The sequence below is a fragment of the Achroia grisella genome, unplaced genomic scaffold (assembly GCF_030625045.1).
Source record: "Achroia grisella isolate CSIRO2021 unplaced genomic scaffold, CSIRO_AGI_Agris_v1 utg558, whole genome shotgun sequence".
Lineage (NCBI taxonomy): Eukaryota > Metazoa > Arthropoda > Insecta > Lepidoptera > Pyralidae > Achroia > Achroia grisella.
In genome coordinates this window covers 2,048,417-2,063,288 of record NW_026712938.1, presented here as the reverse complement: position 1 = coordinate 2,063,288, position 14,872 = coordinate 2,048,417, and the positions used below count along the sequence as shown (strand labels likewise).

Sequence of the window (14,872 nt, the reverse complement as noted above, 5' to 3'; positions counted from 1 at the left end):
TTATCTGTCGAGTGGGATAATATGATTGTGAAAAGGGCTCGACGGCTGGCAGAGTGAGCCTCGCGGATGTCGGATAAACAAAGTTAGGTGGTTGTATATCAGACTGAACTAAGTTGGAAATGGGCGATGTCTGGTCGAGCGAAGCGTACTACCTAACCAGTGTGCCAGATTGAGGGTTTTACCCTCAAATTTAGAGTGATTTTATATCGATGAGAATTTTTAATGTGACATAGAAAGTTCGGGTCATTCGAATGTGTGAAAATTGAAGTAACTAAAAGAAAACAAAAATACGTCAGACAGAGTAATGCTGGTGTACTAATCAAAAACAAATACTCATATGATGTTTTTAAGCTAAAAACGACATAACTTTATGGGATAATGTTTCAACAGTTCATGAATTTTTCTTCTAAATATCAATTTTAGGGCAAAATTTGCTAGGAAAGAAAAGAAATAGCAACACTGGTAGTAACCGAAAGCGGTCGGCGAATCGAGTTAGGCAGTTTGTCATTATGTCACCAATGGCTTGACCAAGGCCAAAGTAGCCACGAACTACCTACAAATTTCTACATATTGCAAAGTCGATCGAAGGCCACATACTGAAGGATACCTGAGTTATGTATTCCTTTTTATTAAATTACCTAATACAAAATGCACAGTTCTGTCTCTATATGAAAATGAATATATGTATTTGGAATGACAACGAATTTGACGTCTCACTTGATGGAAAGTGGTAAAAGTAGCCTTTATAGGTAGCTGTTACAAATGTTACTTTATCATGTGACGACCGTAATACCTATTACTCAAGCGTTAGAGGACTAAGATATCATGACAGTAATTTAAACTGCCTTATCTTGCCCTACAAATAAATGACATCTTACACATGTAAGTCAGAATTACCCCAGCTGACGAAATTCTACAAATTTGATTTCGATAATTACTATAAAGATATTACACAAACATAATTCGAATCGAACTATAGTATCAACTTATACCTAATAAAAAATTCCCACAATAACATTAAGATGTGTATGATAAGTGAATTTAAACCCAATTAACATATGACACTAATACAAATTATACTTAATTATTTATTAATAACTGAATTATTTTCAGTGTACCAAATAAACAATTTTCTTTCTTCTTTCTTTCAAATTATAGCTAATTCTAATCTATGTAATTTTAATCTAGAATCATTAGTATTATCATTATTATCCAAGTTTTAAATACAAAAGCACAATAACAAATCAGTGAGAATTTTTTGGCAATGGTTGATCCGATTCTGTAAATAAAACGCTGATATTAAATGGAAAAATCTTTCCTGTCTTTGTGCATAATAACTTCAAGTTTGTTATTCTGGAATTTTTATTGAGTAAGAATAACAAAACGCAAATATTTTTAGCACAAATAGGGACAACAGACAACAAAGTGCAATTTTAATGTACCCAAATATTGTTCTTGATTTACTATAAGTAAACAATACTTGGAAAATAAATCGTAACATTGGAGAGCCATCTCGTTCCATTCGTTTCACATATTGATGTAGGTCTGCGTAACTCAATAATCTCCCTATCGTATTTCCATTCGAGACTGAGTTGATATAACATCATAATAAAATGTATGAGACTTGCTGGCAATCTTGTAATACAATATTTTAGTAAATAAAAATAGATATGTACTTAATCTACCTACTCAGGTATATTATGTTTACTGTTGTCCAATGGAAGCTTTAGAATAAAAACGCTTATAATTTTGTCCTACCTATCTGACTGTTTGTCTGTTTAGATCTGCATAATTAGAATTGAACAAAAAGAACATAATAAAAATAATTAACGAACCTGTAAGCTTCGCTATCAATAAAAAAAAAATATAGTTAAATTTATATTATAATTTTCCACAGTATATATTATAGTTTGTATTTTGTTGCTGTCATGGATATTGTCTATATCGACATTTGAGCGTTACAAATTATAGAGGTAAATGTGACTGCGAATGTAGTACAGTTTACTGGATTATTAAAGTTTTCAAAACTTGTTCAGTTAGTGTAACGGTTGACAGCGGTTTCGCGGATTTACAGTGAAGCATAAAGTTCTGAAGTTTTGCACCCATATTTCCTACCCACAATGAAATAACTCTACACCGTATACCCGTTGTACATGGACAGTGGTGTTCATGTTTATATGACGAATAGTGTGAATAATGATATAATACTTACCATGATATTCTTTTACTATACGTAGTATATTTTGGCCAAGTAAATAGATATAAAAATAATTGCTCCTTACAGTAAAATATTTTTTTTTCACTCAGGGTCATCTACTTTATATGAAAGAAATATTTTGAGTAAGCAGGGTTAGTTTTTCATTTGGTTTTATAAGTAACTATTATTAATCAGCGATTTCGTACCCGATTTGTCAAAAAAAAAAGATATACAGGTATATGACACACAATCTTCATTTCAAATAGAAAGATCTGTTCAGTTTCTTAGCAGTAAAAAAAAACAAACAAACAGGCTTTTGTATTTATAATATAAGTATGGTTATACATAAAACATACGAAAACATCACATCTGACTGTTTAATTTAGTTTAATCCAACCCGTCGTCATTATTAATAGTATTTTTAAGCATGTTCTTGTAATGAGTCTATTCTTAGAGAATAGAATAATTCTCTCTTAATTTTGTCAACAGTCAAAAGCACAAATCGACAACTATATTAATAATATTAATAATAAATAAAGTTCGGTGTGTTATATATTTTAAACCAAACTTCAATAACATTCAAACTAAATAAGGTAAAACAGTGTGAATAGTATTTAACATAGTCTGGTTAAATAATTTTGAACTTGTGTAGTCTTGCTATGCTCAAGTTTTGGCATTATCCGATAGTTTTAGATGAGGGAACTTTAGAGATGCTTCGTAAACTGCTCATTATATACATTCTGTCTTACCATAGCTATAGTAGCGACACGCAATCGGCAGAACACTTAACAATTTTTCATACGTACACCATAAATGGTCTGAAATATACAGGGAACCTTAAATGACAGGATTAAAAATAAATACATATATATTAGTAAAAGTACATATAGCGGACTTAACGCCTTACGGCAATTACATGTTGATACTCCTTAAAAAAATATAGAACAGAGAAAATAGAATACAAGCACTGTACTCTTCGCGTTTTTAATATTACTATATAAACGCGAAAGTTTTGTGACGCAAAAACTGAATGATCATGAAACTTTACAGTAATATAGCTTATACATCAAAATAACACATAGGCAATAATTTTAAAATATATTATGTAAATTGGGCGAAATATAATAGTAAATTATTTAAATTATTAACCGGGTCTTAACACGAATAATTTTATGGCAAATAAAGGTATTTACCTCTCTCGATGTTTCGACTAGGTTGCACTAGCCGTGGTCACGAGCTGACTGGTTTAATTCGTGTTAAGACCCGGTTAATAATTTAAATAATGTATATTAAACACGAAAGTTTAAAATTAACTATAATAGTAAATGTCATGTAAGCGTGATGCAGATGAAGTTGCGCGGGTCAGCTAGTATTTAATATACATATTTATATATATTACATTGATAAATTAACGTCTCGAGTTGTAGTAGAGATTTTTATTGTATTATTATATATTATCTTATTTAACATGATTACATAAGCGTTTTGTGGTCTATAAAAGTACGTGTGATCTGTTCAGAGAAAATTTCAATGGAAAAATAATTAACTGTCGTAAAGACCTGTTAATAAAAAAATGGCGTTTATATAGCTATATAAGAATACATTGCTCGAAAACTTATCTGCTCTGTAATAATAATAAAAACATTATGCCCCCAGGCATAAGTATAAAGAACAAGTGGGGGATATAATGGCACATTAAAGATATGAACGCTTTGTCGTTAAAACGGCACTCTGTAGCTTTATAGTCAATATTATCGGGTTTCTACCTAGCACATTAACTCCATTAAAAACTTGCCACCAGAAATATATAATAAAATATTAATTTAAGCTGAAATGAATTTGAGAACCTTGATTTCATGATAAAAATAATTTATACAATAATTTCATCTATAGTACACAAATCAGCTATAATTCCCCACAACACATAGAAATAAATATAATAAGAGTAGTTCTCAACGCATTGAAAGAACTATATATGTTTTTTAATCAGATTAGCCTAGAATTTTAGATATAACAAAGATATTGTATCAATTCTAATTTCTAACTAAGATCAATAATTTTCAGATAGTTTTAGATTACTTGATGGAACTATGCGAATGTTCTGTTAGCATGTGTGTATATCAAATGTTGCTTTTACTGAGTTTACAATAAATGCCTCCATCTATTACCATTTGACATTACGATTATAAGTATATTGTATATTAATTACAAAAAAGCCTATTTTATTTATGTTTACTAAAACTGTAATGGATATTTGTTTATAACATAAGAAGTTACTATATTCTTTAAATACTACTAGAATGTAATAGTATCTATCTTACGAGTATTTTTGCTAGTAGCGATTTTGTTCCATGTAATTTTCATGGGTCTTTGTCTCACCTGTAATTGATAGGATTGCCGTCCCTTGTTTGCACGCTGTGTTCTGGTCAGAAGGGTGCGGCTTATGGCAACTAATGTATTGGCCGTGCAATCAGGTATCTGTACAAAATTATACTTACCTTTCATCATAATTTTGGAATCTTTTTTTCATATCTATCAGAATATTATACGAGTAGTAACTTATATTATATATTTATGCTATTCTATTCACATATACGAATGGGAATTCACATATACATATAGCTTATTTGTGATTCGGTCCATGGGGCTCTAAAAAGTACTTTTGATATTCTAACATTCAGTCTGTAGGGAGTTTCTACGAGTTTATAATGGATTTAGTTTAGGTTTCGCTTTTGGATTGAAAAAGTTTGAGTACCTATATAGCAATTTTGTGGATAGGTACTTGTCTTGGAAGGTCATATGATTAGTTAGTCCAGTTGGATACAGATAACAATAAAACCACAATTATTTACGAGAATTTGTAATTTATTTACTAGACAGTTATTCGTATTCACATTCATCACGTACAAAAAATAAAGGGGTGTAAATATATCTCTGAAAATTGTAACAAGGTAACATAACGTATCGAGCTAAACGAGGTCAGTCATGTAAGGATTAGGATTGGGGAAGGGGTGGCTACGGGGGCGCGCGGCGACGGCGCGTGCGACGGCCACACAGCAGTCGCTGGAATGCGTGCCGGAACTCCGGACTGAACACCGTGTAGATGACGGGGTTCAGTGCAGAGTTAAAGTAGCCCAGCCACAACGACAGCGATGTCAGCACTGGACTCACCTCGCAGTCGCATGTCGGCAGGAGAATAGCCAATACGAAGAACGGAAGCCAGCATGCTACAAACGCACCTGTAATTATTGCCAATGTTTTCGCCGCTTTTCTTTCTCTTTTTGAATCAGCAGCCTCTTTGGGCTTGCGCCGTACCAAAGTGGGATAGTATGCGGCTGCCACTGCTCCATACCCTGTGGTTGGAGGGTCGGCCTCTAGACCGTTAGCGCAAGATTGCTTTTCGGGGCTCGTGTTGTTGGATGACACGTTGGTGAAACCAGTTGTCGTCGTTTCAGATATTGTTGGAAGAGGTCGTCCAATAACGGCGACGACAGCCGCCGCGATCCCGCCGCTGCCTCCGGCTGCGACCAGCGCTCCACCAGAGGGCACGGGCGGTGGGCCCACTCCGCCGCGAGCTGTCGCTCCCCGACGGCGACGTATTCTTTTTCTGGCAGTTTGATATATCCGCCAGTAAAGTATTAAAATTACTAATACTGGTACATAGAACGATGAGGCTGTTGCAAATATCTGATAGCCGACGTCCTGACTTACGACACAGCGTAAATCTTCGGAGACACGACGATTCCAGTCGGGGTCTTTCCATCCCAATAATGGGGCGATACACACTAAGAAACTAACGATCCATACACAGGCAATCATGTAGCCTACTCGTCGCGCTGTACGTGCATGTATATAGTCAATATTAGTCACAGCCCGATACCTGGAACAAATTGAAAGTTCATTATAATTTTTTATAACACACTTATTAAAATAGAATAATTTGTTTTTATCAACTCATATTTCGTTCAGGCATCAAAATATTTAGTGTTTTCCAAAATAGAAAATATTTACAACTTTGTAATTGTATGTTAAAAGTTGTTCTGAGGGTACAGTCGGTTATTTGCGTTCACACAAATTCATACTAAACACATTAAATTAATAAGGTATATTAGGTGTTGTAGCAAATAATACCTACATTATATTATATAAGTTGATTATATATTTTAATACCTAAGAACTTGTACATATTGTATTTACAGTAAGCATCTAAAAAGATTTTCAATTTCTTTAGTATTTTCTCTTACAACTTATTTTCAGTATTAACCATTAATATACATGTATTCAAACACCTACGTCTATATATATTGAAACTATATTTAAAACATTTAAGTACTTAGGGTATCTATTTCAGACCGTCGCGTCGGAGGGCGAAGCTTACATACAATTAAGTAATCATGAGGTATATGCATAAGTAAAGATACAGAAATACATTCCCCACTCTGTTCCCTTTGACTATTATACATACTATGTATCAGCATAATATAGACAAATTTATATATATTACACACTTTATTTCATGCGTACCTATCAAGTGCAATAGCAACGAGATGAAGAATGGAGGCAGTACAGCACAACACGTCCCCCGAGGTCCACATGTCACAGAGTTCAGGGCCCAGCGTCCAGCGCTGGGCGACCTCGTATACGGCTCCCAGCGGCATCACCAAGCATGCCACCAGCAGGTCTGCCACCGCCAGCGACAAGATCAGCTGATTTGCTGCACTTCGCAAATGTCTCTCCAGCAATATTGCTGCTATTACGAATACATTACCTGCAGTGGACACAAAACATATATACCTACGTATAATTAATTCCTTTCTGCAATAAGGCTGTCTTATTGTAATTATAAATGTGTCCTTTAATATATTGTTTATGTATTTTCTTTATTGTATGTTACAAATAAAGTAGGTATATTCTATTTATACATATAAATAAATAGCCGGCCTCCAAGTCTACTGATTCAGTCTTACTTTAGATCATTGCGATTTCGATTGTAGCAAGATACATATTTTAAGATATTCGTATTAATGGGAATAGATTTTTGGACGAGACCGTATAAATTCTATATATTGTATGAATTTACGAAAAAACAATTTTAGTTAGTTGTTTAGTACCGTCTACAAACTTTCCTTATTTTGTTATTGAATTTCACTGCCATAACTCATCCTTCAAAACGGACAACAGCTTAGAAAGCAAGTTGTTAACCGTATAACTAGGTGATTTATTTATTTGCGTATTTGTCAATTTGTGTAACAAAACAATTACATGAATTAATCCCTGATAAATGTGACTGTAGCGGTTAGATAGCTTAGACAGGTTCAGACCTATCACAGAATTTTCTCGTTCGTATCGAATAAACCGCTTTTATCTCCAATAAACGACGTGAGTCTGTTTGTATACTTATGAAACATTAAGATTCAAGAAAATAAACTAAGTACCTACAATTAAAAGCTTTTGAAATATTGTTCAGTACTTCAGACAATCTTTATAGATACCTAATAACGAAACCGAAGAGTTTGATTGAATGCACTAATCTTTAGATTTACACATTATCATACAAATTGAATAAAACCTTTCTACAATAGCCAAGTTTTTGTGAAATGTTATTAGTTATCATAATAAAAAATTACACTCTTTATGACTTAAAGAGAAAAAAGACAAGACAAAGCATGCGGGTGATGCGATACGACGCGGTGGATCAGGAGACAAGTCTGCTGTTACTTTTTTGTGCTGTTTAAATTAAACATCAGGCAAAACCATGCTGCACAGTTAGTTATTTATAAGCAAGTAGATATGACCTTATCGTCAGTATAGTGTATACATTACCGTCTGTCTAATCAACATCGTGTTTGAAATACAAAGTAACACTCTAAACACATCATGTTTTTGAGATACGATGAGGCACCTCTATTTAGGTATAAGAATAGAACATAAATAATCTTACCTACTCTATTATCTTGTCTATCTGGCATTAAAATTTACATTATATGTACTGCCTAGTAATAATAATAGGTTATTATTGCGTTACCCTTGGAGCCTTGGATATGGTATATATAATATCTTAATACTTAATTAATTATCACAGATGTCAAAGCTACAGGTATTGTCCAAAAATTATGACATATTATTTGGATGTTATGAGACATGTAATGTATGTATGTATAATATAAGATGTATGTCTTACATCATGAATAAATATATTATTCATGATGTAAGTCATACATTACACGTAGGTTTTTTAATCATCTATTATATATGCTCTAACTATGAGGTACAAAATTTGCATCATCAACCTTTTTTGACTAAACTCCTATACGTTTTTACTCTGTAAGTCTCTCTCTAACTATTAACTTACAGTTATATTTAATAACTATTTAATAGGAAGTATTTGAATATATACATAAAAATATGAAAAAACCTTATTACGTATAATTAAGTCTCACATATGTAAGTATATACGTACCTATTTACTAATGAGTAAAATTCAATGGAATTATAATTCTTTTTTGTTAATTTTCTTTCATCTAAAATCACATAGTCTTAATAATATAATATGCTATTATTATAAAATAAACAAATAATAACAATTACCGACTACAGTAGCGAGAATAAGCAGGCCGAGGACGACGGCCTTGGCAGCAGCGCGCACCAGCGCGGCGGGCGAGTCGAAGGGCGCGGACGCTCCCACCCAAGTGGAATTCGGTACCACGGTGGAGTTCCAGACGCTGGGATTCCATTCCGTCGCGTTCCCGGTGAAGTTCTGCACCGGCAGGCGCATGTACAGCGCCTCCCACTCCAGCAACTCATCACGATCGTCCGCGCCCTCCATGCCCCCTCACCGTGACTCTACGCCAACTACTGACAAACAATTTAACATGAAGCAAAAGCCTGGACTCACATTATCGAGTTTAATTGGGATGGGCCGTATCCATGACGCTATTCGATTGCTTGTATGCAAAACCAATGCGCCAATAAATTAGCTTAATGGTGACGAGCCGTCAGATATTTATCGGAAATGTGTGGTGTCTCTAAGACGTTTTATAGGACTCTATTGTAAACAAATACAATTGAAAATAATTACATCTATTGTAATGTCACTTTATTTATAAGAATACGGTATAAAATAACGAAACATAATAAAAACTTTGAAACCATGCAAGAAATGGAAAACTTGTAATGATTGTAATTGGATTATATTGCGTATCGTTTGACAAATAGAACACAAGGTTTCTTAGACATTTAGAAGTGATTTGAAAGCCATTTTAATAGATACCGTATATAAATGTTGTCGATATTTCTCTATTTCTTTACATTAAAAATAACTACTGTAATTAGCAGAGAATTGTATGAAGGGGATCTATTATTATAATAATAGAATAACTCTAAAATACCATGAATGAAAACATAATTTAATCGTACAGACGTGTAAAAATAAAACGTATTTTCAGATCTCTCTAATATTCCACACACACTGCAAATAATAAAAAGTTAAAATTGTAGCACTTACGAAATCACAGCGTTCGAACTTGTGTTCCATTTGTTCCAATGTTCCGCTCGGGACATACCTACCAAGTTACTGGAAATGAATTGGAAAATTCCGATTTTATTGTTTCATTTTCTAACAAAGAAATAAGTTTTGTAATCAATAAAAGAGATTTTCCATTAACATTTCTTTTTAGAATAAAAATGCTCCAGCAATTACACTTAGATGTATTAAATTTTTAATTTATATAAAGAAAGTATTCGCAAAATCGTATAGATAAATATTATTGTGTTAGATATTTCAAACACAAACTTTTTTCAAATTACTCTTATAATGTTACTGCTAATGGAGAGTTACCATGCATGAAAGGTACCAACCGTACATTTTTTTTATTTTAATAAGTCAGTAACCCAGGACATTTGAGACAGCGCCATCTAGTTTCAAGTAAAGCTTCTAGGGAACTCGATATTACCGAACAGAATTATTATTCTTGCGTTCGATCTAGAATTCTTAAAAAATAATTAAGTTAATCAATGTGGGCGACTTCCGTACTGGTTCCAGTATTATGTTACGACTCCTCTCTTCTAATACTGACTGCTTAAACAGAACCTACCTAAACAATACCTGCCCAGGCAGCCTGTACCTACCGGTACTAAGTATGATTGAGATTTTTATTTTTACCGTTACTGTTACCTACGACGTTTATTCGATTATCCATTTATCATAAGAACAACAACCTATTCCAACGACGATAAATTTACCTTTTTTAAGTTTTCGCAGACTGCTATTTGTATAAATATTGGCATACTCCCAAGTCTTTTTACCCATATGTATGTTATAAACGCGGTCATTATTTCTAATGATAGCTTGCACTTATAATATAAATTTGTATACTTTGCCCTATTGAAAAATTGCACGGAATATCTCATATTACGATCTTAAATAATTCATATATTATTGCATAATTAAATATTAGAGTTTATATCACAGTTTATATCACTCCGAATCGTGACAATTCTCGAAAGTTAGATTCCATCAGATTAATTAAATTCATGCGTCATTTAAGAAGTAGATATATGTCATATCACTGCAAAGTTCATGGAATAGGTATTTCTTTTTTAAATACTTATCTAGAATGTTATTCTGTTTACAAATATTACGTCACTGGATAAAAGGTCGTCACAACGGTTCTAAAGGTCATCGGTACACTCGGCGTAGTATAATTTGTAGTTATATAAGTCTCTATAGACTCGAAGTAACAGAATAGATGTTGTCAGTTACAAAATAAATATAGATGACGATTTCGACAATACAAGCTTATGTCTTTTTGTACTTAAACTCGAACAAGCAGATAGGCATAGAAAATGCCGATTTTAATTTATTTCCATATTGCAAGATATTTCTATCTTAGGCGATCACTGTTTGTGACGATCAAATTCCGACTTTCAAATGAAAACTTATAAAATGAACTATTTTTGTAAATCTCTTCATACTATATCTCACACACACACGTCATTTACAGTAGAAACAAATTCTTAGTATAATAATAAATAACCCTAGAAGAGTGTGATCTCCAACAAGTATTTAATTATGCTTACAAGGAGATCCCATCCCCAGGTTAAGAAAATATATAAATAAACATTAATAACCTTGTTGATATGTGATATGTACTATGTAAAACATCTGGGTTAATGAAATAAAAAAATATTATTATTATTATATCTGGATGTTATCGTATCAAATATACGTATACAACAGTAACAAGGGGTCCAAATTCTTATATCGCCGGGTCTAATCTAAGCCTCTCGCGTTAGGAGAGAGATACCCGAACAAAGCCGAGGCAGGTAGCTAGTATTTTGTAATATATTTTTAATACTTACTGTTGGTGTTGTATTTTCGGAAGAAGTAGTTTACGGCTCGTTCTGCCATCTCTACCTTATTTATTGCTTACGTTACAATCTGAAAAGAAAATATTTAATTATTTTATATATAATATTCTTTTTTAATATTAGTATTAGAGCATAATTTTTCTAAATTACCTATGTAATCACCACTAAAATAGATTGAATACCTACTAAGCAGTTTATACGAGGCATAAAGATATAACTCTAATATTAGAACAAGCTTTTACAGATAAAAATAACGTATTTTATGGTAATGGAATATTTTATAAAGCTTTTCTCCTTTATAAATGTTATTACAATTAGACATATATTTCACTTAAAAGGATATAAGATCATAATAATTGTAACTTATATCATACTGTTCTCATAACAGCTTCTATATTCATGACACTTTTATACTTGTTAGAGTTAAATTATATACTTATCATGCGCCATAGTTATTACCCCCTCTCTATTTGGCTTGTATTTGTATTGTACCCTCTAATATTTCATTCAACTGTCAACAGATAGCTAAAATGTTAAATGTAGTAGGCTCAGGAGAAATGGAGAAACAACAAATTAATATTCGCTGTTCAAATTGTAGGACAAAAATAGTAGAACTCTGAGTAGATACTTGTACTTGATTACTGTTACATTAATATTTGGGCGAATGATTTTTATTACAACTTAATTTAATAGTGTTTAATATACATTATTTATATTGTTAACCGGGTATTAACACAAAACTGCTGGCATCTAACTACATTGATATCGCTGTTACTCCAGTCAGCTTATGACCATGGCTAGTGCAACCTAGTCGAAACGTGGAGAGAGGTTATTTTTGCCACAAAATTATTCGTGTTAAGACAACGTTAATAACATAGATAATGTATTTTGAATATTTCAAAATTACATAAAAATATGTTATCTTCATGCAAGGTAGAAAATATTATCTGTACTGTACTAAACCAGTATTTATAATATACTGCTATTACTGTCTTAATAAATGTGCATAAGACTGCATGTGTTGTTTTTAATAAGGACATTAATATGCGTTAAAGAGCTTCTCGCTGCTTTTACATTATACCTGGTTATGACGTATATTTTAGCGGTTGGCAGTAATGTTACTCGCTAGTAAACAGTACACTGTGTGTAACCTCTGGGACGCGCTACGGAGCGTAAAAGGCCCTATATATAGTAACTATAACTGTATACGCTACATATTTACCTATACAGAAGGAAGTGTAGGGTATTATGTGACACTATCAGTCGGACGTGACTTTGTGCCCAATCCCGGATTGTAATTATCTAAATGACCCAAAGGAATAGGAATTTGACACAGAAACTTGGACAGTCTTATTCCAATGTTAAGTAATCGGATGATAGAACAAGTTCGGTACTCTTTGATTCAAATCAAATTATTTACCCTTAGACTAAACTATGTTTTACTGTTTGTACTGTTAGCTACACCATCCTTACAAATAAAATTAATCAGATGTTGATAGAAAGTGGTGATTTTTTTAAAACTAGAATTAAATAAGGGTAGATATTGTATCTATGCCGAACCCTTCTTAACCGGACGAGGTTCGGACTCTACTAGTCTAAGAGTAGAGTCCGAACCTCGTCAGGTGTCAAACCGCATCTCCTCATGGTGTTCGGAGGCTGAAGAACTTTTTTTATACTACTATGGTAGGAAACAGGCATACGGTTTGTCTGATGTAAATGGTTACCGTAGTCTATGAACGCCTGAAACACCAGGAGTCACTTGCGCGTTGTCCACAAAAAAAGGAGCCGCAAACTAACGCGTAGGCGCCTAATTGTCCTCTATTACCATGTAAAGGTGTACACTGTCTAATGAGGTCATATTCACTTTGAGAATAAATTAAAGCTTTTGTGTCATTGTGTTATTTTAAATATATATATTTCTTATATTTCAATAAAATACTAATAGTGACACATAATAGTGATCTTTAGCTATTTTCCAACTAGATCTTAATGCCTCCTAATTTAATCGGACCTTTCTACTGTTCTCCGGAGAGCTTCCAGCGCCGACAGGGAGACGTTATTGACTACTTTGAGAATGACTGGTCCATTGAAACAAACGAGTATGCCCGATCCCAATTTAATTTAGAAATGTTTGCTTCTAAAATTGATTCTGCCCTCATAAATTACATCTTCACTTGTTTTGTATATATTTTCTGAAACAAATTATGTATTTCAAACAATTGTTTTTTTAAGTTAGAGATTACTTTTTCTGTATTTTATATTCCTGTATTGTATAATAATTACAGAACGAAATTAAAATATTAGCTTTATAAATTTATATATAACAAATGAAAACTGTAATATTAAAGCAAGCTTACATTATTTATTGAAAATTACTTAATCTAATTACGACATAGTACAATATTCTTATTGAATATTCTTCGCAAAATACGAAACAAAGAAAGTTATTGTTCATTTTGTATAGAAACTGAGTGACATTTCAGCTTGATCTCTATGTACTGTTTTGCGAACTTTTGGCTATACTTAATTCAACATTTACTCAATCTACTCGTTCTCTTTAAATATTCACGTCACGAAATACAATCGACCTTTGGGTCACTCTAATTCGATGTTTGATTTTAACATAGTAGTTAGGATAACAATTTGGGAGCCCTAAACATACTACGATAATACTAGCACGACTACGATGCCATGTCGCCGGGTAACGCCAAATTGATGTAGGTTACATTGGTTATTTTAAGTACTAATATGTGTTACCATATAGACACATGTTAATTTATGACAACTATAATCATTTATAATTGGAGTAAGTAAAACTTGGTCACTACACCAAATGTTAAGGTAATAAATAATTAGCAACTGTACATTAATAGCTATGAGTACAGCTATTACAAACTACATACTACATACTACAAAATGTAATTATTTCATGAAACTGATTGATATCGCCATACTCTTATAGACAAAAACAGAAAATGAACATCAAAACATTTAGAAGCGTATATCGTTTAAATTTGCGAATATTTAGCATCTCACTAGTGGTACATAACAGTATTTTATTTAAATATAGATTTCGAGTTCTCATATTAAATGATATACTGAACAATTAACAAATTGCAATTATTGATTTGTTGATTTTCTTACTAAATGATATTTGTCAAAATGCACAACGCTGGTACCGAGGTTTGCTGTTACCTCCTCTGTGGAATTCTTAAAACGGTACTGTCCTCCGATATGGATTAGATTTTAAGTTTCATTAGGCAACTGAAATGATTTCTGAATTAGCAAGCTATGTCGCTTAACTAC

General features: G+C 32.7%; 1 protein-coding gene across 2 annotated transcripts in view; it reads right to left on the bottom strand.

Annotated features, from left to right (window-relative positions):
• Positions 1-5,075: 5,075 nt before the first annotated feature.
• The window catches only part of LOC131848396 (5-hydroxytryptamine receptor), a 51,337-nt gene continuing 41,540 nt past the window's right edge, over positions 5,076-14,872 (bottom strand). The window contains exons 2-5 of one of the 2 annotated variants that reach the window (XM_059198227.1): positions 11,558-11,636; positions 8,786-9,052; positions 6,722-6,965; positions 5,076-6,077 (exon numbers count right to left, since the gene is read on the bottom strand). In XM_059198227.1, coding sequence (XP_059054210.1) covers positions 5,213-6,077; positions 6,722-6,965; positions 8,786-9,023 — 1,347 coding nt within the window. In that variant the 5' untranslated portion in view covers positions 9,024-9,052; positions 11,558-11,636 and the 3' untranslated portion in view covers positions 5,076-5,212. The remainder of the gene's footprint in view (positions 6,078-6,721; positions 6,966-8,785; positions 9,053-11,557; positions 11,637-14,872) is intronic. The other variant, XM_059198228.1, reaches the window with a different exon arrangement.